Source organism: Mobula hypostoma, chromosome 29 (assembly GCF_963921235.1).
Source record: "Mobula hypostoma chromosome 29, sMobHyp1.1, whole genome shotgun sequence".
NCBI lineage: Eukaryota > Metazoa > Chordata > Chondrichthyes > Myliobatiformes > Myliobatidae > Mobula > Mobula hypostoma.
In genome coordinates, this window is record NC_086125.1 from 15,383,689 (window position 1) to 15,410,239 (window position 26,551).

General features: G+C 43.0%; 1 protein-coding gene across 2 annotated transcripts in view; it reads right to left on the minus strand.

Moving 5' to 3' along the window:
- LOC134339260 (C-type lectin domain family 10 member A-like) overlaps positions 1-26,551 on the minus strand; it is a 68,382-nt gene that overhangs the window by 15,608 nt on the left and 26,223 nt on the right. The window contains exons 6-8 of one of the 2 annotated variants that reach the window (XM_063035625.1): positions 17,069-17,134; positions 8,799-8,870; positions 5,187-5,243 (exon numbers count right to left, since the gene is read on the minus strand). In XM_063035625.1, the coding sequence (XP_062891695.1) occupies positions 5,187-5,243; positions 8,799-8,870; positions 17,069-17,134 (195 nt within the window). Of the gene's footprint in view, positions 1-5,186; positions 5,244-8,798; positions 8,871-17,068; positions 17,141-26,551 lie in introns of both variants that reach the window. The other variant, XM_063035624.1, reaches the window with a different exon arrangement.

Consider the following 26,551-nt stretch of genomic DNA (forward strand, 5'->3'; position numbering starts at 1 on the left):
TTACGTGTTGGATGCCCAGGCTAATGGACTGGTAGGTGAGGACACGAAGAATCCTCTCGCTGGTTGTTGGCGGGGGGATGGGGTGAGACGGATGTGGGCAAAATGCAAGAGATACGAGTGAGGTCAGCATTGATGAAGGCTGAAGAAAAACCCCATTCTTTGAAGAAAGAAGACATCTCATTCATCCATTGATGGAATGCCTTATCCTGAGAGCAGATGCAACAGAGACAGGGAAACTTACGGGTGACAGTGCGGAAGAGGTATAGTCCAGGTAATTATGAGAATCAGCGGGTTTATAAAAGATATGGATAGATAGACTGTCTTCAGGGATAGAGACAGAGAGATCGAGAAAGGGGAAGGAGGTATCGGAAATGGACCAAGTAAATTTCAGGGCAGAGTGGAAGTTGGAGGAACAGCTGATGAATTGGACGAACTCACCATGGGTGTAGGATGCAGAACTTATGCATTTGTCGATGTAATGTAGGGACGCATTTCCTTTAATGCACATGAGAGCTTGAAAGAACCTCAGATTTCCTTTCCTGACAATGAAACTAGGATTAAGCTAACAGAGGCGGTGTAAAATATATTCAAAACACAGTGCTACTCGGCTGCCGTGTCATAAAAAATTGCAGGAGGAGTTCGTGTTCAAGTTCAAATACAAATTCATTGTCATTCGTCACACTCATGTATACAGCTAAAGGAAACATCTTTCCTCTTGGGCCAAGATGCAAAGCGTAGGGCATACTGTATCGTCACACTCAGCACATCGTCTCAAAATAACACAAGCAGAATTCCCTGAGTGACATGGTCTGAAGATTAACAGGTTGATATGAAGTGCAAGGTTCAAGAGTGGATGTTGAGGGAGCAGGTGTGATCGCCGGTAACCAGCACGCTGAAGTGCTCCTGGCCCTTACAACGTCGAAGCCATTGATGTGCAATTTGGTGTATCAGCCTGCACCTTTCTGAAATCCACAATCGTCTCATTAGTCTTGGAGGGAATGCTCTACCTAGTTTCCAAGAGTCAACTTTCCACCTGGTGTGGCTGTTCAGAAATGGCGGGCCTGCTGATAACCTGTGAAGAAATAAGTCTGCTAGCTCTCCTGGAACATGATGCTGACCGTGAAACTAGCAGAAACCAGTTCAATAATTAGAAGCCAACTGTAATCCTGGAGTAAAATACTAGTACCTACTCTGCTGATGGTCCTACTCAGAGAAAATTATGTGAAAAGCATATAAAGCCATTCTCGGTGGAAAGAGAACATTAATGGTATCCGAAATGCAGACATGAAATTCAGTGGGACAGCTTGACGTGCCCAGAATAGTTAAGAGTTCAAAATTCCAGTATCACCACTCGTCTGCAAGTGAATCGGGTCAGCAAAATGTGGTGGATCCACGTCATGACCATAAAACATTACAACATGAGCATATGGCAACCTGAGAGTGTGCTCGATCTTTTAAATCTCCCTTGTCATTCACCGGATCTGAGAAGATCTGCAGCCGGCCTCAACACTGCTTTGCATCATTTCCCATAGCGCGAGTTTCCCTTAACTTCTAATAATTTATTTTTTTTCAATAAAATCATTCGATGGTCCAACTCCCAATTCAATCTGAGGTCCAGAATTCCAGAGAATAAACACTCGGAGTGAGAAGTATCTACGCAATTCAATTTTAAATCGCACTCCCTAATATTGCAACAACGTCCCCTTATGTGTATCTCTTTCACTTCATTGAATGCACTTCAATATCCATCAGTCTTTCTTCCTCGGGTGCTTCCACAAAGTCTTCCCTTGTTCTTGTAAACTTCAAAGGATTCGGAAGTTAATGACGCAAAAACTCATGACAGGAACGCTCTGTAATTCCGTGTAGTGTCCTAATGGATAACGTGTTCACGGTTTCAAACGCCAGGGTATTATTTTTGAAATAGGCCAACCAAAACGCGGCACAGTGAACCGGTGTTGTTCTGTATTGTGCTGCATAATTATCAATTACAATTATTGTAAAATAACATATTCTTATTGTAAAATATTTTCCCATCTACTGTCAGCAGATGTCGACTACTGGAATCATGGACACTGAGCAGCCTAGCTCAGGATCCATTTGTCTTAGGAGAGCTAGAGAAATAAATGTGGTTCTTGATCCTGGGTCATGGATCTGCACAACGAATACACAGATCTCCAAGTATGGTTTAACCAGAATTTGCACAGCTGCAGCAAACAAACAAACAAACTCCAGATCTATTTAATCCCCATTTCTGGTGTCCTCAATGGGTCGGTGTTGAGACCGCTTCTTTTCATGTTATATGCGTGATGGAGTTGATGGCTATGTGGCTAGATTTTTAGGGAATGCGCAGATAGGTAGAGGTGCAGATAGTGCTGAGGAAGCAGGAATACTGCAGAAGAACTTAGACGGATTGGAAGAATTAGAAATAAGTGCAAATGCAATATTTTGGAGGGAAATATATATAACAATTCACTTTGGTGGAAGGAATATAAGTGTAGACTATTTTAGAAACAGGAAGAAAATTGAAAACTACCAGATGTACAAAGAGTCTAGGGAGTCCTTGTGCAGGATCCCCTGAAGTTTAACTTGCAGGTTGCGTGGGTTGAAGCGGCAAATGCAATGTTAGCATTTTTCCATTGAGAACAGTGGAACGGATTTGCACGGATGAAAAACGTATTGTTCAGACACAGAGTAATGGAAGCTGCTTTGGGCCCCTTATCTTGGAAAAGAGGTTTTGGCATTGGACAGGTCCCAGAGAAGATTCACAAAATGATTGCAGAAATGAAAGGATCGCTTGTTGGCTCAAGGCCAGCACTCCTTGGAGTTTATATCTCATTGAACCTATCGAATATTGGAGACCTAGAATCTACCAGCTTCTGCTTTAATGTGTAGAGGATGTTTCCTTTAGTGGGCGAATCTAGAAACAGAGGGCACAGCATCGGAGTAGAAGGAGGTAGATTTAGAGCAACGATGAAGGAGAATTTGTTCACCAAGTGGGTGGTAAATCGGTGGAAGTCATTATCAATGCCATCTATGGAAGCCAAGCCATTATGTATTTTAAAGCGGATGTTGATGGATTCTTGATTAATCGGGGCATCAAAGGTTACCACAAGCAGGCAGAAGAATGGGTTTCAAAGGGATAATAAATCAGCCAGTGTGGAATGGCAGAGCACACTCTACGTGCTGAAAGGCCTAATTCTGCTCCAGTGTCGTGTAGTCTTATTGTCTTTTGCCAGAGAACAGCAGTATCGCTAATGCTGTGCAACTGTTCGAAAGGAGAATAAGCTAGGTCATTATTTGCAGGTGACTCTTACAGCAATAGCGGGTAAATTATTTGAAGATATCCTATAGGAAATGCTATATAAGGACTAGAATAAAAAGGCAGAGTTAAGGTGAGTAAATATGGTTTCGTGCATGGTAGGCCATGTCCAGCTAATCTTATAGAGTTTTTCGAACAGTTAACCAGAACCACTGATGAAGTAAGGCAGTGGATATTTCCAGGTGGTTTTTCAAAGATCCGTACAGAACTTCGTTGGTCTAAAGGTTGAAACTGGATACAACATTGGCTTAGAATTAGAAGCCAGTGTGGCATTAGATATTTGTATTTTGTTCTGACAATAGGCCTGTGATTCGTCGTGCGCAGAGAGAATACGTTGGGTCTGTTGTACTTTAGCATTTATGTAACTGATGTGGACGATAACGTAATAAAAATTGATCAGAAAATCTTCAGACGACTTGAGGAATAAGGACGCTGGGAGAGTTTGTCAACGTTTCCTGACTCATAACTAGCTGAGAAAATATATTTTAATGAACGCAAGTGTGAGGTGTTAACTTTAGGAGGACAAATGAGTGTACGTGTCCTGATTGAATAGATCAGATTACTCTACTGTAGAGGAGGAGAGATTCAAGGACTATTAAGTTGAGAGAAATCAAATATAACGGTATAGATGTATCCAAGTTATAGATATATGATATATTCAAGACATAGATATATTCAAGATACAGATACAGATCCATGAATAGAGGAATCGAATACAAAATCTGTTGATTTGAAATAAGTACTAAATGGGAGTGAAGAAAGATTAAATAAAGAGGGGTGTTTGGAACGTGGATATCGCTGCTTGAAGGAGTGGGAAAGTCAATGCGCATTTCATCGACAAGTTAAGGATGAGATAAACTGTAATTAAGGTTTGGAACTGTTTCTCAGCAGGCATAGACATGGTGAGTACAGTGGCCGATTGCTTAATACTGAATTATCCGCAGTAAACTATGTCGGTGTGGGCAACGCAGAATCACTTTCTCCACGCCCTGCTCTGCAACATGTATTACAGAAAAATTTGCATCTCCACTCCCTCAAACACGTTATGCAAATTTGGTGTTTGGTCTGTCAGCAAAGCTACATCTTACAGCCAGGATCCTGACTAGTTCTTACTCTGCCAATTGCAATAGTACCGCACACTAACTCCGTGTACCAATAACCCGAGTCGCACTCCGCCAAAAGCGTTAAACTTTCAAATCTCACAAGGCACCGATATTTTGAGTTTAATGCAGTCTGTATCTCTATCAGCTACTGAACTAATTGCCAGCTCTTAAACTGTATGATCCCACTCACATTTCTTTCACCAGATACACTACTGTATTCTATAAACGACCAGAGCTCCAAATGTTGATGTCAGAAGCTAACATATTACTGACGACTACAATGCAATGTTTCATTGTGTGTGTGTGTGTATGTGTGTGTATGTGTGTGTGTGTGTGTGTGTGTGTGTGTGTGTGTGTTTGTGTGTGTCTGTGTTTGTGTGTACAAACTGGGACTGATATTATGCGGCGGCACAACTTTACAACACAGGTGAGTAGCAGCAGGTTTACACGTGCGATAGGATTTACACCAAATTGCGGGCAATATTGTCACACAAAGAGTTCGAGTAACGTCCCGAAAAGGGCTGGGACATGACGGCAACTATTTCGATAGGATGGGTGGATAGAGTTTAGTGAGGTGGGACATGATAGAGTAAACGTTGTAGTGATACTGACGCTTTCGAACTATCTCTCTTTTCTTCCATTATCCACAGGAGGAGACAGTGTCCTCCAGCCTAAAAGAACAAAAGGCGAGATTATGGAGGCCTAATACAAAATATGAGTACTCTGTATGTACAGCAATTCAACAAGTTGTACTTCAGACTCACCATTGCTCTTCCACTGAGAAAGTTCATCCCTGACACCACCGATTGAGGTCTCTGTGTCTGAAATGGAAAATAAATGTTCACCCTCACATAGGAACATGGTCAGAGAGGAAAATCTGTCTCCTATCCCAAAATATTTCGTCATTCCTTATGAGGCGGGGGGGGGGGACATTTGAGTTAATGGTGGCCTAGAAAACGTTGTTCACTGCATTATATGCAATATATTAATAATTGAAACGGATTGGAAGATGATTCAGAAGCCTATTGCTCAGAATTGGAAATAATATCTTTCAAGTTTGGAAAGGCTGCTTTATGCAATAAAAGGAAGATCAAGTAGATATTTAAACCTGGAGTATAACAGCTGTGAGCGGCACTCGAGAAAAATATTGAGTGTCTACCACACAAGCAGCCGTGGAGTCTGACAAACAAAGCTTAAGTGGAGAATAATTCAAGTAATTTGGGGGGTTCAAGGAAGCAGGGTGAAAACCTTCTTGCCCATAGTACAGGGCGGTGTTGAATCGACAATCTAAACTGATTAAAAAGCCAGAAACGCTCAACTTATTTTAACAGCCCTCTGGAAAGTGCTTCAAGAGACCTGGTGTGATATTTCAAGTTTAAGTTTGGCACGTTCGAAATTTTTCGATCCTCTTTTTGTATCCGGATATTTGACGGTGGTGCGACCTAATGTCTCTGGCATAAATTCAACTATCCTTCTCCATCCCGGTAATAGGATTGCTGTGGCTCTTTCTTAAGGTACTGCAATACTTCGAGGTTGATTCAATAAACGCTCATTCGGTAAGTTTCTTCTGGTTCTTCTCCAATCAGTAAACATCCTTGGCTCTAACCTAATAGCTCATCGTATGTGTCCGTTTATACATAAACAGTGAATTGTCGTTTCGGCCGTTTGAGAATAAAGACGTAGAGTCTCTGCCAATGCCGAGAAAATGCTGAGCCAATGTAGACGACTTATAGGATAAATGGACAACTCAGATGCAGTCATTAAGATCAATTTTCTAACAGTTTCAGATTTTGATTATGACTCTGGAGGATTCATTCTGCCAGAGAAAAGGGGCAGGCTTTCTCTTGTTTCCATTTGTAATTATTTTCCTCATGCCACCAGTATTTGGAATTGCTTTCTGTCACGGTCCCGATGGTTAATTCATTCCCTATCTTTCTACTAATTTCCTTTGATTTTGCCATGGTTCCGACCATTAATTTCCCATTTGCTTCTCGTTCTCTTTGATGATGGCACACCTGGATTCCATCAAGACCTGCAGTATCAGCACCCAGACGTTGCAACCACGAGTCGCCAGATCGTTGGTTTTGGCTGTGTGGTAATTAACGTCCCCCGGCCACTTAGAACCCCGTGTTCTAAGTTCTGCTCCAGTTTCAAGGTTTACCTATGAAACTCCGTCTCTCTGTGTCAAGGTTCTGTATCAAGGCTCCGTGTCAAGGCTCCGTGTCAAGATCCCTCCTGTTTGTTGTACAACGTTCACATCCGCATAAGCATCCTACCTCAATATCCTTGCCTGTGTTCATTGTATCAGAACGATCTGGCCACAATGGACTTAGCGGACACGAATACCCTGCAACAAGCCCTCGCCAGCCAGGGCTCTTTACTGGGTCTGCACAATCAACTTCTCCGGGATGTCATGGATAACCTCCGTTCTCTGTCCACTAACGTAGTGAAGATCGGTGACTAGGTGTACCGTGTATCAACTCATTTTATCACATCCACTCCTTGAATTCTGTCTAACCATCCCAGACAGCCTGTAGTGGCAATCCCCTACGTGTTAGCAACATCCCTCCAAAGAATCCGCATGTACCTGAACCAGAACACTACGCTAGGGATTTGGGGAAGTGCGGGCCTTCCTTCTGCGATGCTCCTTGGTGTTCGAACAACAGTCATCCTCGTACTCCACGGATAAGTCAAAGATAGCTTATATCATGGGGTTGTTGCGGGGAAGTGCCTTAGCGTGGGCTACAGCTGTTTGGGAGATTGAGAGCGGGGGGTGTCTCTATTGCGGCCAATCCGGCCACTTCCATGCTACCTGTTCCCTTTGGCCAAAAGGGAAGGCTCGCCAGTAGAAAGGGGGACCCTGGTGAGCCAGACAACATTCCCTTCCGTCCCCCGAACCCAAATGCAGATCCAAGCTACTTTACGTTACAACCAACAGTCCCTGCCTCTGTCAGCTCCAGTGGACTCCGGCGCTGAGGGAAAGCTTTTGGATGAAAACATAGCTTCCCGGGCCAGAATTCCTCGGGAACCGTTGAGTAACCCTCTGGAAGCCCGGGCACTGGACGGCAGACTTCTGGCCCGAGTCACAGGTTTTCAAATTTGCCTGGCCGGTGGTGAGGCACAGGGATAACATGCTGGCGGCAAACAAAGCTACTAAGTACTTTATTCTTCACACTTCTCCTCCAAAACAATCTCTGCAACCAATAACTTTCCGTCACGAGTCCGGCTTTTGTACAGCCTGTACAACCTGATATTTTTGAGATATGAACTGAAGAACGTGGTACTTGGAGACGAGAGGAATGGGCAGAACCGAGACGAAGCCGTAGCACCACAGCCGAGAGCGAGGAACAAGCCGATGTTTGACCGATTTAAGTGCCGGGCCTAGTGGAGATGAAACGCCCTGAGTAAAAGTTCCAATGTAAGCGGCAAGAACCGGATCTGACAGCAAGGAATGCCTCGCTGTTTGACGGATTTAGGCACATAGACATTTTGAAAAGTTAGGGGTTTCGTTCGGTGTCGGGGCGGAAGTTGGTCCTCATTGTGCTGAACTGAGTCTCTGCATGTTGAACTGAATGTTGTTGGCTTTCCTTTATTGTTTTCACAATTATTTTCTGTACGGTCTTCTTTTTAATTGGTTATATTGTTTTTTTTTGTTTGTTTTTTTTTGTTTTGTGGCTGCCTGGAAGGAGAGGAATTCAAGATTGTCTATTTTATACATACTTTGAAAATAAATGTACGTCGGACTTTTTGACATTTGAAAATATCCACGAGCTTATCATTTCGCAGCATTTTTTTTTATTCTATGCCCACATTATGACTACCCGCTTACTGTCATTAACAGGTAGATTAACACATGGCGAAACGTATTAATAACATGTCTTCCTATAACCCTAGCTGTGGCAAAGTTCACTCCATTGTGGACAGTCCCTTGAACCTCAAGATCACTCCTCCAGTGTCTCTGCAACTTAGAATGAATCTGTGTGTGCCCGTCTCTCTTTCGCAATACTGATGAATGGTCTTCATCAACTACTTTTTTTCTATTTCCACCATAAATGTTTGACGTATCACTATTTCAAACATTATTTTCATGAAATGAAAATCTGTTTTCATTTATGATTTTCAGCTCTAACTTTCTTCAACTTGAACCAATGTAATTGTGGAGTGATGTGAAGTAGCTACTGTTGAAGGCATTGGGTGAGATAAGTGTCTCGAAGATAAGCAAATAAGTAGGATTGAGTTGGACTCTGGAGTTTGGGATATACATAGGGATAGGCAAAGCAACTTCCGCAATCTATGCCGCTCTGCACCAGATCAACACTCATGTAGTTTCACATATTAAAATACGACATAATAACAATGATAATTATCATCCTTACCGTTACTCAGCTGCAAAATCTCGTCCTGCATTTTGGCGATGGAGCTCAGAGTCTGCTTGGAGTTTATTACTTCTGAAAGAGGGCAGCATATTAGATTATTATTTCACTCTTATTTGAAAATATTCAACTCTTTCATTTATTCGACCGAAGCACAAGACCAAACACTTCCCGACACGTTATTCCAACTCCCATTTCTTTTCCCACTCTCCCTATCTGCCTATGTCCATCTGTAGCCTCTCTACTTCCTCAAAATAAACTGCCCCTCCTCCTTTCATTTCAACTGCAAACTTTGTAACAAAGTCATCAATTCCATCGTCCAAATCACTGACATATAACACAAAAATAATCGGTTCTAACCCAGTCGAATGTCACTAGCCACCGGCAGCTGTCCAGAAAAGGTTCGTTTTATTCCCACTCTTTGCCTCCTGACAATCAGCCACTGCTTTAACCCTGCTCGAGTCTTTTCTATAATACCATGGGCTCGTAACTTACTAAAGAGCCTCATGTGTGGCACCTTGCCAAAGGCCCTCTAAAAATCCAAGTACTCAACATCAATCTTTTGTCTATCTGCACGTTATTTCTTCAAACACTTCCAACAGGTTTCTCAGGCAATATATTCCATGAGAAAACCATGCTGACTACGGCCAATTTCATCATGCGCCTCCAAGTACCATGAGACAGTATCCTTAATAATTGATTCCAACGTCTCCCCAGCCATGAAGTTTGATTAACTGCCCTATAGTTTCCTTTCTTCTGCCTCAATCCCTTCTTGAACAGTGGAGTTATATCTGAAATATTCCAGTCTTCCAGAACGATTCCACAATCTAGTAATTCGTGAAAGATCATAACTAATGCCTCCACAATCTGGTTTACCACCTCGTTCAGAACTCTGGAGTGTACAGAATCTGGTCCAGGTGACTGACCTACCTTCACATTTTTCAGTTTCCCAAGAACCTTCTCTCTAGTGATGATAATTTTTCGCTCTTCATGACCCCTAACACATGGAACTTCCACCATGCAGCTAGTGTCTTCCACAGTGAAACTGATGGAAAGTACTTTCAGTTCATCCATCATTTCCTTTCCCCCCAGTAGTACCTCTCCAGCATCATTTTCCAGTGGTCCGATATCCACGCCCGCCTCCCTTTTACACTTCATGTATCTGAAGAAACATTTGGTATCTTGTTTAATATTACTCGCTAACTTATTTTCGTATTCCATCTTTACCTTCCGTCTTAGTTATTTTAGTTGCCTTCTGTTGTTTTTGAAAGCTTCCCAATCTTCTAACTTCTCATTAATTTTGCTCTATTATATGCCCACTCGTTGGCTTTTATGTTGGCTTTGACTTCTCTTGTTAGCCCCACTTGTGTCATCTTGCCTTTAGAATACTTCCGCCATTTTGCAACTGTATATACCCTGTGCCTTCGGATTTATTTCTAGAAATTCCAGCCATTGCTGCACTGCTATCATCCCCACCGATGTTCTTTTCCAAACAATTCTGGCTAACGGCTTTCTCATGCCTCTTTAATTCCCTTTACTCCGCTGTAATGCTGATACATCTGACTTCAGCTTCTCCTTCTCAAATTCCAGGGTGAATTCTATCATATTACGATCACTTTCCCCTAAGGGTTCTTTTAACTTAAGCTCTCTAATCAGTTCCAGGTTTTGCATAACTACCAATAGAGACTAATTGATTCCTTAGTGGTCTTAACCACGAACCGCTCTACAAAGCCACCTCGTAGGCACTGAAGAAATTCCCCCTCCTGGAATGAAGCACTAAACTGATTTTCCCAATTTACCTGCATTTTCAAATCCCCCTCGACTTCTGTAACATTGCTCTTTTGGCATGCGTTGTCTACCTCCCGGAGCCGATCAACTTTTTGATTTCTAACTTTGTTTGTGGTCATACCAACATTTAGCCGCAAATTCTCTCCAACTGCTCTGATATTCTGGCTCCCATCCCCGAAACTCTAGTTTAAACCGGACCATGTTGCGTTAACAAACCTTCCCGCTAGGATATTAGTTTCACTCTAGTTCAAGTTCAAGTGCAAACCGTCCCATCTGTAGACGTCTCTAATCTGGAAGAGAACCCAATGATGTAAAAATATTATGCCCTGCATTCTGCGCCAACTGCTTAGCCACGTGTTAAACTGTATAATCTTCTTAGTTTTGTACTCACTAGCACGAGGCACGGATAGCAACCCTGAAGGTCCTGCACTTTAACTTAGCAGCTAATTTCCTGATATCCATATACAGAACCTCGTCGCTCGTTCTACCATGGCACATGTACGAACATGGTCCACGACTTCTGGCTGTTCACCCCTCCACTTAACAATGTTCAGGACTCGATCCGAGATATCTCGGCACTGGCACCGGGAGGCAAATAACCATCCGGAATCTCCTTCACGCCTACAGGACCTTCTGTCTGTTCCTCTAACTAATGAAACACCTATCACCACAACGCGGTTCTTCTCTCCCCTTCACTGCTGACTGGCAGAGGCAGACTTCCTCCTACATAGTCGACCACTGTGACTTTGCACAGTTACGTCAATGCCCCCGCCCCAACAGTACCCAAGGTGATATATCTGCGCCTTAACCCTTTTCCCTTCGGGGAGACTGTCATCCAGTCTCCTCAGTCCTGAACCTGGGGTGCAACTCTCTCTCCACATGTCTTATCTATCATCTTTTCAACCTCCTGAATGATCCGGAGTTTGTCCCGTTCGTGCTCCAATCCCTTAACGCTGATTGTGAGAAACTGCGGCTGAATGCCCTTTCCGCAGTTGTGGTCGTGAGGGACACGGGAGGTCTCCCTGTCTTCCTACGTCCCGCAAGAGGAGCATCCCATTATCCTGCCTGGTATCTCTACTATCCTTGCTAAGCAGATATGAAGAAGGGAAGGAAACAAAACTTAACCTTGAGATTTTCATTCTATGATTTCTCTGAATCGAGCTTGTCTTCACTTCGCAGAGCTAAAGCCTTAAGGTCACCAGTCTAGCTATATCCACTCAGACGACGGCTGGTGCGAAAATACGTTTGCCCCTGCCTTCCTTTTGTTACATATCCCGTGAGCATGATGTAATTATCTTGTGAGCTTGATGTATTTTTCTTGTTAGCATTATGTCATTATTCGTGATGGGCATGATGTAATTGTCTCATGACTGTGTAGTGATGCTACGTCATGTCATGGCATGTTTCAAACGATATTTAAACGAAGCCTGCCACTGTGACATAGTTCTCATTTTTTATTTTTGATGTAACGTGGTTGTTTCCGGTCGGATGTTTGGAGACACCACCGGTTTTGTTTGTTGCACTTTTATTTTTCACTTACAGTCCTGTATCGTAGAGTGAAGGCATTACCTGTCATGGTCCGGTCCGTGAAATCGGCATTCCATTTCACAGTCCGGTCCTTATTCCTTATTCCAGGTTTTCCGGTTTTCCCCAGTTTCTGTTGAGGCAGCTGATTCTCGTTCGTGCTGGCTTCATAAATAGCTTAAGGATTCAGCCTCTGTTTGCTGGATTGTTGCTGTCCTTACTCCCTGTCTGAATCTCTTCCCTTCCCCTGCCATCTGTCGCCTCGCCTTGCCTCATCTGAAGCCTTGCATCACCTCGCCTCGCCTCGTCTCGTCTGAAGTTTTGCCTCACCTGTAACCCTGTCTGAAGTTCTATCCCCGGAGCAAGACAAGGAACTGTCTATTGTTGTTTTGAACTGCCTCTGTGTCCCTGCCTTTACTAGGTAGGTCTGGCTGTTGGCTGGTAGCTAGGAATGGGATCTGTCTTTGTGTCCTCGACCTCGCTGGGTAGGTCCGGCCATTTGCCGCTACCTAGTGTTGGGAACCGTCTGTATCTAAGCCTTCGATAGGTAGATCCGGCCGTTTGCCGCTACCTAGTGTTGGGATCCGTCAGTGTCCACGCCTTCGCTAGGTAGGTCCCGCCGTTTGCCGCTACATAGTGTTGGGACTGTCTGTGCCACGGCTTTGTGTTCTCGGCTTGTCCATGTGTCTCGCCCAGCCCAGGAGTACCTTGCACAGCCCGGTGCTGGTGTTCCCTCGTCGTGTGCTGGGGTTCCCTTGTCCCGTCCAGGAGTCTCAAGTCCAGTCCTGTTGCCACTCTTCGTCCTGTAGCCATGTCTTGTCCTCGCCTAGTTTTGGAGTCTGAGCCCGAGTCAAGTCCCAGGTTGTGGGTTTTTGCCCAGTCTTTGGCTCGGAGTCCATACCCAAGCCTCGAGGTACCCAATCATCGTCATGTCCTCGCCTAGCTCCGGGGTCTGAGCCCGAGTCAAGACCCAGGTTTCAGGTCCTTCTCCAGCCTCTGGCTCGGAGTCCAAGCCGAGACTCCTAATTCCAAGTTCCATGTCCTAGTTCCGCGATCCTAATCAAGTCCTAGCCCAGGCCCTGCATCCTAATTCCCTATTCCCTTACTTCCTTGTCACGCCTAGTCCTGTTCCAGTACTTTAGTGTCTGTGTCTTGCAATCTAGTCCGTCATCAGCGTCCACATTATGCCAGCCAGACTTGGACCCAGCATCACAGACACTGTCGTTTAACTCTCGCTGTACTGGGTTCTTTCCAATTGAATGCCCCCAACCCCACACACGCCTGTGTCATCCATAGTCTGGGGAAGCCTTCTGGATCGCCAGAAGGCTCCCATACAGCGGGGGATATTGTCATGGTCTGGTCCGTGAAATCCACATTCCGCTTCACGGTCCTGTCCATGTTCCTTATTCCAGGTTTCCCGGTTTTCCCCAGCTTCTGCTGGGGCAGGTGACTCTCGTTTGGACTGCCTTCATAAATTCCTTCAGGATTCAGCCTCTGTCTGCTGGATTGATCCTGTCCAAACCCCCTGTCTGAATCTCTTCCCTTCCCCTGCCTTCTGTCGGCTAGCCTTGCCTCGTCTGAAGCCTTACTTCACCTCGCCTCGTCTGAAGCCTTGCCTCGCCTCGCCTGGTCTGAAGCCTTGCCTCGCCTCGCCTCGCCTCGCCTTGCCTCACCTCGTCTGAAGCGTTGCCTCGCCTGTAACCTTCGCCTGCACAGCTGTCAAGTTACATCGCCGGAGTAAGATAAGGAACTGTCTTTTGTTGTTTTGAACTGTCTCTGTGTCCACGCCTTCATTAGGTAGGTCTGGCCGTTTGCCGCTACCTACTGTTGGAATCTATCTTTGTGTCCTCGCCTTCGCTAGCTAGATCCGGCCGTTTACCGCTACCTTGTTTTGGGAACCGTCTGTGTCCACGCCTTCGCTAGGTAGGTACGGCCGTCTGCAGCTGCCTTGTGTTGAGAACTGTCTTGTCATGTTCTGCATTCTGTGTATGAATCCCGGCCCTACGTCCTGTTTCCAAGGAGGGGTCCCGGCTCTGTGTTCCATGTTCATGTCTCTCCCTTGATCAAGTCTCTGTGTTCCTGCCTCTCCCTTGACCAAGACTCTGCGTTCCTGTCTCACCCTCGACCAAGTCAAGGCTTCGGGGTCTTGTCTAGTCCTAGCCACGATCCAAGAACCTTTTCCTGACGAAGTCTAGGCTTCGGGGTCTCGTCCAGTCCTAGCCACGTCCAAGAAACGTGTCCTGTCCAAGCTACGGCTTTGTGTTCTCGTCTTGTCCATGTGTCTCACCCAGCTCAGGAGTACCTTGCCCCACCCGGTGCTGGGGTTCCCTCGTCGTGTGCTGGTGTTCCCTTGTCCTGTCCAGGAGTCTGAAGTCCAGTTCTGTTGCCACGTCTTGTCTTCTCCTAGTTCTGGAGTCTGAGCCCTAGTCAAGTCCCAGGTTCTGGGTCCTTGCCCAGTCTTTGGCTCGGAGTCCATACCCAAGCCTCGTCATGTCCTTGCCTAGGTCCGGGGTCCGAGCCCGAGTCAACACCCAGGTTTGGGTTCTAGTTCCAAGTTCCATGTCCTGTTTCCGCTATCTTAATCAAGCCCTACCCAGGTCCTGCATGCTAGTCTCATCCAGGGCCTGTGTCAATGTCCAGCGTCCCTTTTCCCCTGATCCCTTGCTTCCTTGTCACGCCTAATCCTGTTCCTAGTACTTCAGTGTCAGTGTCTTGCACTTGAGTCTGCCACCAGCGTCCCCCATTGTGACATTGCCACAGTTATCCGAGTTCAAAGGATTGGGTAAAGTTAATGTCGTTCAGCGTCTTGGGAATGATCGACTTTTTTGAATCTTCGTTTGGGTATGGTGGCATGCACAATTGAGTAAAAGCCCTGCAAGGTCTGGAAAGTTTGTGCAGTGACCACCCTCCAGTCAAAAGTTCAGTTCCTTTATTTCTTCGTGATTTCTTCGGAGAAGGCATCTCTCGTGTGTGATAGGCAGATGCATCATTACTTCGAAGGAATTGTTGTTTCGGTGAAGTCTCTCCTTAGTGACTGCATCAATCACATGGACTTTTGAATTTACCACTTTAAGTCTGTGCTTGGATGATATCTCGTTAAGAACAGTTTATAAGTTTGTCTGCTTGTTCGATATAGTCGCCTAACTGTTAACTTCAGATTAAGTTAGTCGTTCGTTTACTTTTCGGTGTTTTGAGCAGAGGTTAACAAATCTGGTGGTTTATTTATAAACCCTGTCTCTGTCTCCTGTCCATCGTTGCTGATTCATAACACTTCAATCTAGTCTTAATAATTAATCCCAAACGCCGAGTGCTGGCTGGTCATTGTTCTTTTTTCACTTTGGCGACTCGCTGCTGGCTTTCTCTGCTCTTTCAGTGGACCTGAGTGAAATCCCCTCCTTTCAAAACTTTCGACGTCCGTATTCGTCGCTGGCCAAAGCACCTTTTCGCTGTAACGACCCACTGCTGGCTTTTCTGCTCCGGATGTGAACCGGAGCGAAATTTCGTCCTCTCAGAGCTTCCGGTGTCCGGATCGGTCGCTGGTCAAAGCTCCTTTCCTGGATTAACATATGGACAAACATATTAATGGCATAACTTCCCGGTCTTCTGGCCATACGGGCAGTACTTTCGCCCTCAAGATTGCTCCTCCGGTTTCTCTGGAACTTCGAAAGTATCTGTTTATTCTCCTGTGTCTTTCATAATTCTGATGAATGGTCTTCCACATTTATTCTTCTACTTCGACCGGAAATGTTTAACACGTCAGTATTTCTAACATTTCTGCTTTCATTTATTGTATTCACACTATTTTACTTTAAGTTGAGTATGTGGTGTGATGTTACTTACCAACTTTTGGAGGCATAGAGTGAGATACTGTATGTGTTTGGAAGATAAGCAAGTGGGCAGGATTGAGTTGGATTTTGGAGTTTGAGGCATAAATAGGATTAGCTGAAGCAATTTTAGCAATCTGTGCCACTCTGCGCCCTATCAACATTTATGTAGTTTCCAATTTAAAAATAGGACATGGTATTTTGTCTCGCAAACACGAGGAAATCTGCAGATGCTGGAAATTCAAGCAACACACATCAAAGTTGCTGGTGAACGCAGCAGGCCAGGCAGCATCTCTAGGAAGAGGTACAGTCGACGTTTCGGGCCGAGACCCTTCGTGAGGACTAACTGAAAGAAGAGATAGTAAGAGATTTGAAAGTGGGAGGGGGTGGGGGAGATCCGAAATGATGGGAGAAGACAGGAGGTGGAGGGATGGAGCTAAGAGCTGGACAGTTGATTCGCAAAACATATATGAGAGGATCATGGGACCGGAGGCCTAGGGAGAAGGAAAGAGGGAGGGGTCCGCCAGAGAAAGCAGGATCTCCCATTGGCCACACATTTTAATTCCACGTCCCACTCCCATTCTGATATGTCTATTCACGGCCTCCTCTATTGTAAAGATGAAGCCACACTCAGGTTGGAGGAACAACACCTTATATTCCATCTGGGTAGCCTCCAACTTGATAGCATGAACATTGACTTCTCAAACTTCCGCTAATATCCCCACCTCCTCCTCGTACCCAATCCGTTATTTATTTTTATCCATATATTCGTTTTCTCTCTCTCCTTTTACTCCCTCTGTCCCCCTCACTATACCCCTTGCCCATCTTCTGGTTTCCCCATCCCCCTTTTCTGTCTCCCTAAGCCTCCTGTCCCATGATCCTCTCATATCCCTTTTGCCAATCAACGGTCCAGCTCTTGGCTCCATCCCTCCCCATCCTGTCTTCTCCTATCATTTTGGATCTCCCCCTCCCCCTTTCAGATTTCTTACTAGCTCTTCTTTTAGTTAGTCCTGACGAAGGGTCTCGTCCCGAAACGTCGACTGTACCTCTTCCTAGAGATGCTGCCTGGCCTGCTGCGTTCACCAGCAACTTTTATGTGTGTTGCATGGGATTTTGTCTGATAATTATTAAACTTACTCTTTGACAGCTGCGAGATCTCGTTCCGAAGTTCAGCAATGGAGCTAGCGGCCTCATCATAGTTTCCTGCAACTAAATGAGAGTATCATATCAGATCGTGTGGTTTTATTTCCCAGCTAGCTTAGTCTCGAATGACTTGAAGAATGATATTCTTCATCAATGTGATTAAAAATAATGGTAAAAGTGAAACGTGTGATGAGCACATCTAAATACGTCAGATATTAAATCAGGGAGCGGGAGAGACAGTCAACCTTTTACACTGTTTCGCTCGGAATTAAAGTAAGAGAAAAACAAATATTCGGCCATACACGCTTTTCCCTTACTACACATCAAAAAGTTTGAAAGAATCTCACGATATTTCCTTTCACAACAATGAAAGTGGTATTAAACTGACAGAGTCAATGTAAAATACATTCATATCAGTCCTATTCAGCTGTCCTCCAATGACAAAAGACAGGTAGTGTCACATTATATCTCCGAACCCAAAAGAAGGATCACAAAAGGACTCGAAAAAGTTCAACTAGGTATTTAATTAACTAAAGAGACAAAAGGAAACAGTAGAACTACAAGGTCTTGGATAATTCGCAATAACTTGGACAGAGCTTTACTAGAAAAGGATCAGGACTACCGAAAAAAAAAACAATTATTTGGCACTGGCTCTTTAAGTACAATCCAGGGCACGAAATAATCTCTGTCCATCTAATTAAACCCCAGTCTACTGACAATTTTACAAGTAACCATTCTGAAAGCAGATAAAAGTCCAAGGATACTTAATTGGACACCAGAAAAGTTCTGAGGAGAATAAACCAAAACTATCAAAGTCCATATGTATTTTAGAGATAAAGGTGTAAACGATGGAATTCTGAAATAAGATCAATTACAAAAATATCCCTGGAAGGTACCCAACACCATAACACCGGACAATATCCCCCTCCCCCACAGTCTACCAAGTATTGCAGATGTCCCCTTAATTTCCGTGAATATCCGTGTTACATGCTCAAGAGATCTGTGGTTTTTTTTGGTGAGAATGATGTAATGGTCTTTTGGAGGTCACCTGATGTGATTTTGCCGCCGGCGTGAGGTCATGTGATGACATGTGACCCATAACTATATAAGGGTCGACCCAGGTGATGGAGTGGTTTTTTTAGTTTGTAGATTTCCAGGTGAAACGTGCGGTATCTCCGTTTCTGTTGCGTGTTTGTTTTTGTGACACAGTTTCATTTTTAAAACGGTTGTGCGTTCTGTTGCAAGATACCATTATTATTTAGACTGGAAATTTTTGCTAAATGTGTTGATTTACTCAATTCCAACATTAGAAGGGGGAGTGAAGAATTTCTCGAGTTACAGGATCGAGAGGAGTCGGCATCGTTTGGCAGTTTCATAAAGGATCGACGTTATTGAGTCTTCGTTGGAGGAGTAGCTACCTGCATCAGAGATAATCCTTGACAAAAAGAGCAAGGAGTTCATGCAAAAAGGTGCGCTCTCTCTCTCTCTCTCTCTCTCTCTCTCTCTCTCTCTAAAGGAATTTAAGGTCAGTTGATTTAAACTGTTTATTTTCGGCATCGTGAATCCTGTGGACAGAAACAGCAGGAAAGTTGCGTCTGTGAAGAAATCCTTCTCCAGAGAAGTCTCTCCCAATTGAACGTGTAAATCTGTTGGACTTTCGAAGTTATCGCTTTAAGAACTATATCTAACTGTATCACTTTAAGAACTGCTTTCGCATTTAACGTTTTAAGAACCAGAGCCGAGTAGTGAGTTCGTGAACGGCTGCATATCTGTTAACTTCCGGTTAAAGTTTCCGTTTGTTTTTTTTTTCCTTATCGTTTATCTGTGTTTAGTAAATGTTTGGTTGTTTTTATATAACCTGTCTCGATTGATATTTATTGTTGCTGTTTACGTAACATAAACTGTGCGGGCTTGGCCAGGAAATGTTCCGATTTTGAGTTTAAGTGCTGGTAATTGCCATTTTGATTTGAAAAAGGGAAATACCCGATTTTTTTTTCTTGGTGTGAATGGTGTGTGTGTTGTATTCGGCAACAATGGACATTGACGGGTTTTTGAAGACGCCTGACTCGGGATCTTTAGAAAATGCGAGAAAACCTGTGGTATTGGAGATTGCTAGGAAGTTGGATATTAAAGGAATTAGGAAAATTTCCACCAAGTCTTTCATACAAAGAAAAATCGCTGAACATTATATTAATTTGGAATTGTTTGATGCTGAGGTGTTAGAGAAGTTTCCAATGAGTAATCTGGAAATGCAGCTACATCTTGAACAGTTAAAGTTTGAAAGATTAAAAGTGGAAGTGGCCGAAAGAGAGGCTAATAAAATAAGGGAATTCGAAGAAAGAGAGGCCCTTAATAAAAGGGAATTTGCAGAAAGAGAAGCTGATAACCATAGGAAATTTGAGCTAGAGATTCAGAACTTAAAGTTCAGGAGTCAGTCTTCTGGTTCTACGAAACAGTTTATGGCTAGTCGTGAGGTTATTTTGGCTCCTCCATTTAATGAAGTTGATGTGGGCACATATTTCCAACATTTCGAAATAGTTGCTCTGAGTTTAAAGTGGCCAACAGACCAATGGCCAGTGATGTTACACAGTGTAATTAAAGGCAAGGCACAACAAGTTTATACAGCTTTAAATGCTGAGCAATCACTGGATTATGATATTGTTAAGCAGCAAATATTAAAGGCATATGAGATGGGTCCGGAAGCATGAGGGGAAAGATTTAGAAGTTTGAAGAAATCAGTGGAAAAAACTTATGTGGAATTTGCCTATGAGAAACCTGTGTGTTATGAGAGATGGTTTTCCTCTAAAAATGTGAATGGGGAGTATAATAAATTAAAAGGGCTGATTTTGCAGGAGAAATTTAAAAGAAGCATTCCTGTTGAAGTGAGAACATACTTAAATGAACGGGACACTGCTACATGGCAGGAGATTGCTAAACTGGCTGATGAGTATGTTTTAATTCACAAGAATAAATTTTCTCCAGGTAAAATTTTTAAAAGGAAAACTAGCACAGAGAGTCAAGGTAAACTACAAATTAAATCTGAAGTTAGTGAGAAAAATAAGGATTAAGGGAGACATGTGAAGGAAAGACATTGTGGTATGATTTGTAATTATTGTAAGAAACCTGAACATGTAATAGCTAATTGCTTCTGATTGAAACGGAAAGAGAATGAAGTGGTCCCAGATGCTTGTGTGCAGCATATTGAAAGACCTGTAAAACCACAGGGTTTAGAAAATATTAATGAAGATGTGTCAGAGTCTGACCAAGTTAAGAAGGAATATGAAGCTTTTATAACAGAAGGATTTGTATCCTTGAAAGAAGGATCCAATTCAGTACCAATAAGGATACTTAGAGATAGTGGAGCTTCACAATCACTAATATTAGACAGTGTGCTAGGGTTTAGTGATGGGTCTGACACTTGTGAACTAAATTATATAAGAGGAGTTGGGAGTGCCCTTATGCCAGTACATTTACATGGGGTAAATTTAAGGTCAGGATTAGTTACAGGGGTTGTTAAAGTAGGAATATAATCCAGTTTTCCTGTGAATGATTACAATCCAGTTTACCTGTGAATGATGTTTCTCTTTTGTTAGGGAATGGTTTAGCAGGTGGACAAGTTTTTCCTGAAGTACATTTGACAATCAATTCAAATTCTGAGGAACCACAGAGGGATTCTAACACAGATTCTTCCTGTGTTGTAAAAAGAGCTATGGCTTAAAAGACTGATGTAAAGGATGAGGTTGTTACCCATGACAGTTCAAATCAAGATTCGAATTTGAGGATGTATCAGAAACTTTCTTGCCTACATTATTTGATCAGAATTTTGATGGTAAGTCTGATCAGGAAGATTTGTCTTTATCTCAAAGAAGTTGATAGCAGAGCAGGATAGAGAACCTGAGATAGTAAAATTAAAAAGAACAAGCTCTTCCAGATAGTGAAATTGAAAAAGTACCAGTTGGATATTATTTTCAAAAGGGGGTATTAATGAAAAAGTGGAGATTGCCTACAATTCCTGCTAGTGAGGAATAGGAAGTTAATCATCAGGTAGTAGTTCCTAAAATTTACCGAAATGGGATTTTGACTATGGCTCATAGTATTCCTTTGAGTGGTCATTTAGGGGCAAAGAAAACTATGATCAAAGTTTCTAAACATTTTATTGGCCTAATTTAAGATGAGATGTGGCGACATTTTGTAGAACGTGTCATACGTGTCAAATTGTGGGTAAACCTAATCAGGTTACTCCAGTGGCCCCACTGCAACCAATTCCAGTATTCGGTGAGCCGTTCTCAAAAATCATTGTAGACTGTGTAGGTCTTTTGCCAAAAACTAAAACTAAACATCAATATTTATTAACTATTATGTGCACAGTGTCTAGGTTTCCAGAGGCAGTACCTCTTAGGAATATAACAGTGAAAACTGTGACAAAGGCTCTCATAAAATTCCTTACTTATTTTGGGTTTCCTAAGGAAATACAATGAGATCAAGGTAGTAATTTTATGTCTGGGTTGTTTCAGCAGATAGTTTATAAACTGCGAACAAAGCAGAGTATTTCCTCAGCCTATCATCCAGAATCACAAGGAGCCTTGGAGAGATTTCATTCTACACTAAAAACTACGATTAGGACATATTGTGTGGAAAATGAAAAGGACTGGGATGAAGGTATATATTCACTACTTCTTGCAGTAAGAGAGGCAGTGCAGGAATCTTTAGGTTTTAGTCCTTTTGATCTTGTGTTTGGACATAAAGTTCGAGGACCTTTGGCTTTGTTGAAGAAACAGTGGATTAATAAAGAAGTACACACTAATTTGCTAGATTATGTTTTGAAATTTAAAGAGGTTGTACAAAGCTTGTAGCTTGGCCAAGGAAAATTTAAAAATAGGTTAAGAGAAGATGAAGACGTGCTATGATAAGGAATCTAGGATGAGGTCATTTAAGCCTGGAGATAAGGCTTAATTTTCCAGTGCAAACGAACCCATTACAAGCCAAATTCGATGGTCCTTATCAGATTAAATCTAAGGTAAATGGTGTGGATTATGTGGTAAAAAGCCCAGATCGGAGGAAGACAACACAGCTGTGTCTTATAAATATGACAAACCCGTATTATGAGAGAGAGGTTGCTTTGTGATCAATAATGAGTCTGATCTTGATGAAAACGTACTGGAGGATTCATCTGAATCTCATTTTAAACCCAATATTATTTCAGCCAGGTTACCAAATTCAAAAATTCTGGAAAATATTGATGAAAAATTAGCTCATTTACAGCCAGAGCAGAGAGAGCAGATGAAACAATTATTTTTTAAATATAGAGATTTATTTCCAGACTTCCCTAGAAGAACCACCATAGCTACGCATGATGTAGATGTTGGAGTTGCAAAACCCATGAAACAACATCCGTATCGAATGAACAGGGAAAAATGTGAACTGGCTGAACAAGAAATTAATTATATGTTAGAGAATGATACTATTAGACATTCTAATTCGAATTGGAGTTTACTGTGTGTTATGGTGCCTAAGCCAGACCATAGTATTAGGTTTTGTACAGATTACAGAAAGGTGAATGCTGTGACAAAAACTGATGCGTATCCAATCCCTAGGGTAGATGATTGTGTGGATAAAGTCGGACAGGCCAAACTGCTTACAAAAATTGACTGTTAAAAGGTTATTGGTGTGTTCCATAACCGGATAGAGGTAGAGAGATTTCAGCATTTGTAACCCTATCTGGGTTATATGAATATAATGTTCTTCCATTCGAGATGAAGAATGCACCAGGTACTTTTCAGAGGATGATTAATGGCATGATTCAAGCATTAAAAGATACAGATGCCTATATTGATGATTTGGTTACGGGGAATACTACGTGGAAAGCACATGTTACGGCGGTGGAGAAATTATTTGAGAGACTTTCAAAAGCTAACTTAACTATTAACTTAGCTGAAAGTGACTTTGGTCATGCCACTGTGACAGTTAAGGAAAAAGGTTAGGGAAATTAGACTCCAATTTAATACCACAGACTAATTTTACAGGAGTATAATATTTTGATCACTCATATTAAGGGTAAAGATAATGTGATCGCTGATTGTCTAGGTGCTAAATGTATAATAAAAATTTATTTTTTGGAGTGATATTTTATCAATTGTAACACTCCTACTGTGCATTAGTTTGTAAAGGGCTGAGAAATAACATTGTATATATTGTGTATTTTGTAATTTTTATACCTTTGTATTTTTTGTATAAATTGTTAAAATTTTGTACTTCAAAAGACCATTTTTTTTTGGAGGGAGGTGTTACATGCTCAAGGAGATCTGTGTTTTTTTTTGGTGAGAATGATGTAATGGTCTTTTGGAGGTCATCTAATGTGATTTTCCCGCTGATGTGAGGTCATGTGATGACGTGTGACCCATGACTATATAAGGGTCGACCCAGGTAACGCAGTGGGTTTTTGAGTTTGTAGATTTCCAGGTAGAACGTGCGGTATCTCCGTTTCTGCTGCGTGTTTGTTATTGTGACGTAGTTTCATTTTTAAAACGGTTATGAGTTCTGTTGCAAGATACCATTATTATTTGGACTGGAAATTTTTAGTAGATGTGTTGATTTACCTAATTTAAATAGTAGAAGAGAGAGTGAAGAATTTATCGAAGTACAGAATCGAAGGATCGAGAGGAGTCGGCATCGTTTGGCAGTTTCATAAAGGATCGACCTTATTGAGGCTTCTTTGGAGGAGTAGCTACCTGCATCGGAGATAACTCTTGCCAGAAAGAGCAAGGAGTTCATGCAAAAAGGTGCTCTCTCTCTCTCTAAAGGAATTTAAGGTCAGTTGATTTAAACTGTTTATTTTCGGCATCGTGAATCCTGTGGACAGAAACAGCAGGAAAGTTGCGTCTGTGAAGAAATCCTTCTCCAGAGAAGTCTCTCCCAATTGAACGTGTAAATCTGTTGGACCTTCGAAGTTATCACTTTAAGAACTATATCTGACTGTATCATCTTAAGAACTGTTTTCACATTTAACGTTTTAAGAACCAGAGCCCAGTGGCGAGTTGGTGAACGGCTGCATATCTGTTAACTTCCGGTTAAAGTTTAAGTTTGTGTTTTTTTTCCTTGTCGTTTATCTCTGTTTAATAAACATAGAAACATAGAAAATAGGTGCAGGAGTAGGCCATTCGGCCCTTCGAGCCTGCACCGCCATTCAGTATGATCATGGCTGATCATCCACTCAGAACCCTATACCAGCCTTTCCTCCATACCCCTGATCCCTTTAGCCACAAGGGCCATATCTAACTCCCTCTTAAATATAGCCAATGAACTGACCTCAACTGTTTGGTTATTTTTATATAACCTGTTTCGATTGATATTCATTGTTGCCGTTTACGTAACAATCCGTGACAGTTTCACCATCCGGGGGGGGCGGAGTGCTGTTTGGGCATCGGGGCAAAGGAGCTACAAAGTAAAGCTTCCAGTTTGGATAAATGAAAGTTGCGATTAATTCTCATCGGAGGACAAGTTTGTAACTTGTGTCATGCCCTCATTCATACTTTTATTGTTGCCCTGTATGTTTTTATTCAGCAGTACCGTTTCAAAGCAGTCTCTTCTGTTTTCAGATTCGCTGGGTTATTGTTGAAGATAAGATTTCGGAGAAATGTGCGTATTCCAATTAGGATGGTCGAATTAAGGGGAGGTTTCTCGGGTGAGGCGCGATTAGGTTGATCATGGGCATGCGTTCGGCGGGAGATGAAGAGAGAAGACACTGGGGAGAACTGCTTGTAGCATACAAACCGTTGAGACACCCGTTTGAACGAGACAGATTACGAGCACCGTTTGGAAGGTGGTGTGTGTTTTCAGGTTGACCGAGGGGCCAGCGCATGAGTGATAGAGAAGTTCAAGATGAGATCTAACTTGTGCACATATGACTGTATAATTACATTTTGTCCTTTCTTTTTGTTATTCTTTACTAACCCTTTAGTTCAGTTAAGAGTCCAGGAGCAAGTTTAAAAGGCGAATGTTTCGCGGAATTGGTCTATAACCGGAGCACCAATCGTGAGTTGGAGAGCTACGAGACAGGAGGTGTGTTGGAGAAAATTAAGGTTCAGGCATAAAAGAAAGACACTGCCTAACGGAGCGGTCATCGACGGAGTGGTCTGAGACAGAGTGGTAGGGCTTTGGGTCATTCGAGCTTCGGTAAGGTAAGTGTGCAAGTGGACTTCGGCTTTCCTTGCATTTTTAAGGAATAGACAGCATGGCTGTAGGGTTAGTGCTTCGCTCTGGATGTCAGATTTGGGTATCCTGGGAAGCTTCTAGTCTCCCAGATGGCTACATCTGTGCTAGGTGCAGCGATATGCAGCTCCTGAGAGACCGTGTTAGGGATCTGGGGCGGCGGCTTGATGACCTACAGCTTATTCGGGAAAGTGAGCAGCAGATAGAGCTACAGGGAGTTAGTCACCCTGAGGCTGCAGGCTACATGTGGGTGAGTGTCAGGGAAGGGAGGGGAAGATCTCAGATAGTAGACAGTACCTCTCTGGCCATCACCCTCAGTAATTGTTATCTTGTTTTGGATGATGCTGGGAGCGGGGGGAGGTGACCTGACAGAGGATGATCACGGCAATCGGGACCTAGCACTGAGCCTGGCTCCGTGGTGCAAAAGGGAGAGAAGAAGATGAGGAATGTTGTAGTGGGAATGTGGTTATTCCCTTGTGCCTAAAGGGATCGGGGATATGAAGAGAAGGCTGATAAAGGGTTCTGAGTTGGATAATCAGCCATGATCATACTGAATGGCGGTGCAGGCTCGAAGGGCCAAATAGCCTACTCCTACACCTATTTTCTATGTTTCTATGTGTAGATGCTCTAAGGGTTGAGTTAAGAAGTGGCAAGGGTAAAAGAATCCCAATGGCACTTGTATAGAGGCCTCCAGACAGCAGCCAGGATGTGGATTACAAATTACAGCAAGAGATAGAAAATGCATGTCAGAAGTACAATGCCATGATGATCGTTGGGGATTTTAACATGAAAGTGGATTGGGAAAACCAGGCCAGTACTGGACCTCAAGAGAAAGAATTTGTAGAATGTCCAAGGGGTGGCTATTTAGAACAGCTTATTGTTGAACCCAGTAGGGTATTGGCTGTGCTGGATTGGGTGTTGTGCAATGATTCTGAGCTGATAAGGTAGTTTAAGGTTAAGGAACCCTAAGGGAACAGTAAACACAATATGATCAAGCTCACAATAAAATTTGAGAGGGAGAAACTAACTTCCATTGTGTCGGTATTTCAGTGGAATAAAGGAAATCAAAGGGTTTGGGGTGAAAGCAGGGGAGTGGGGATGACTGGAAGAATAGGATCAGTGCATGATTGAATGGCGGAGTAGACTCGATGCACCGAAACGCCTATTTCTACTCCTATTTCTTATGGTCTTATGGAAATTACAATGTCATGAGAGGGGAACTGGCCAAATTTGAAAGGAACACTAGCAGGAGGGACAGCAGAGCAGCAG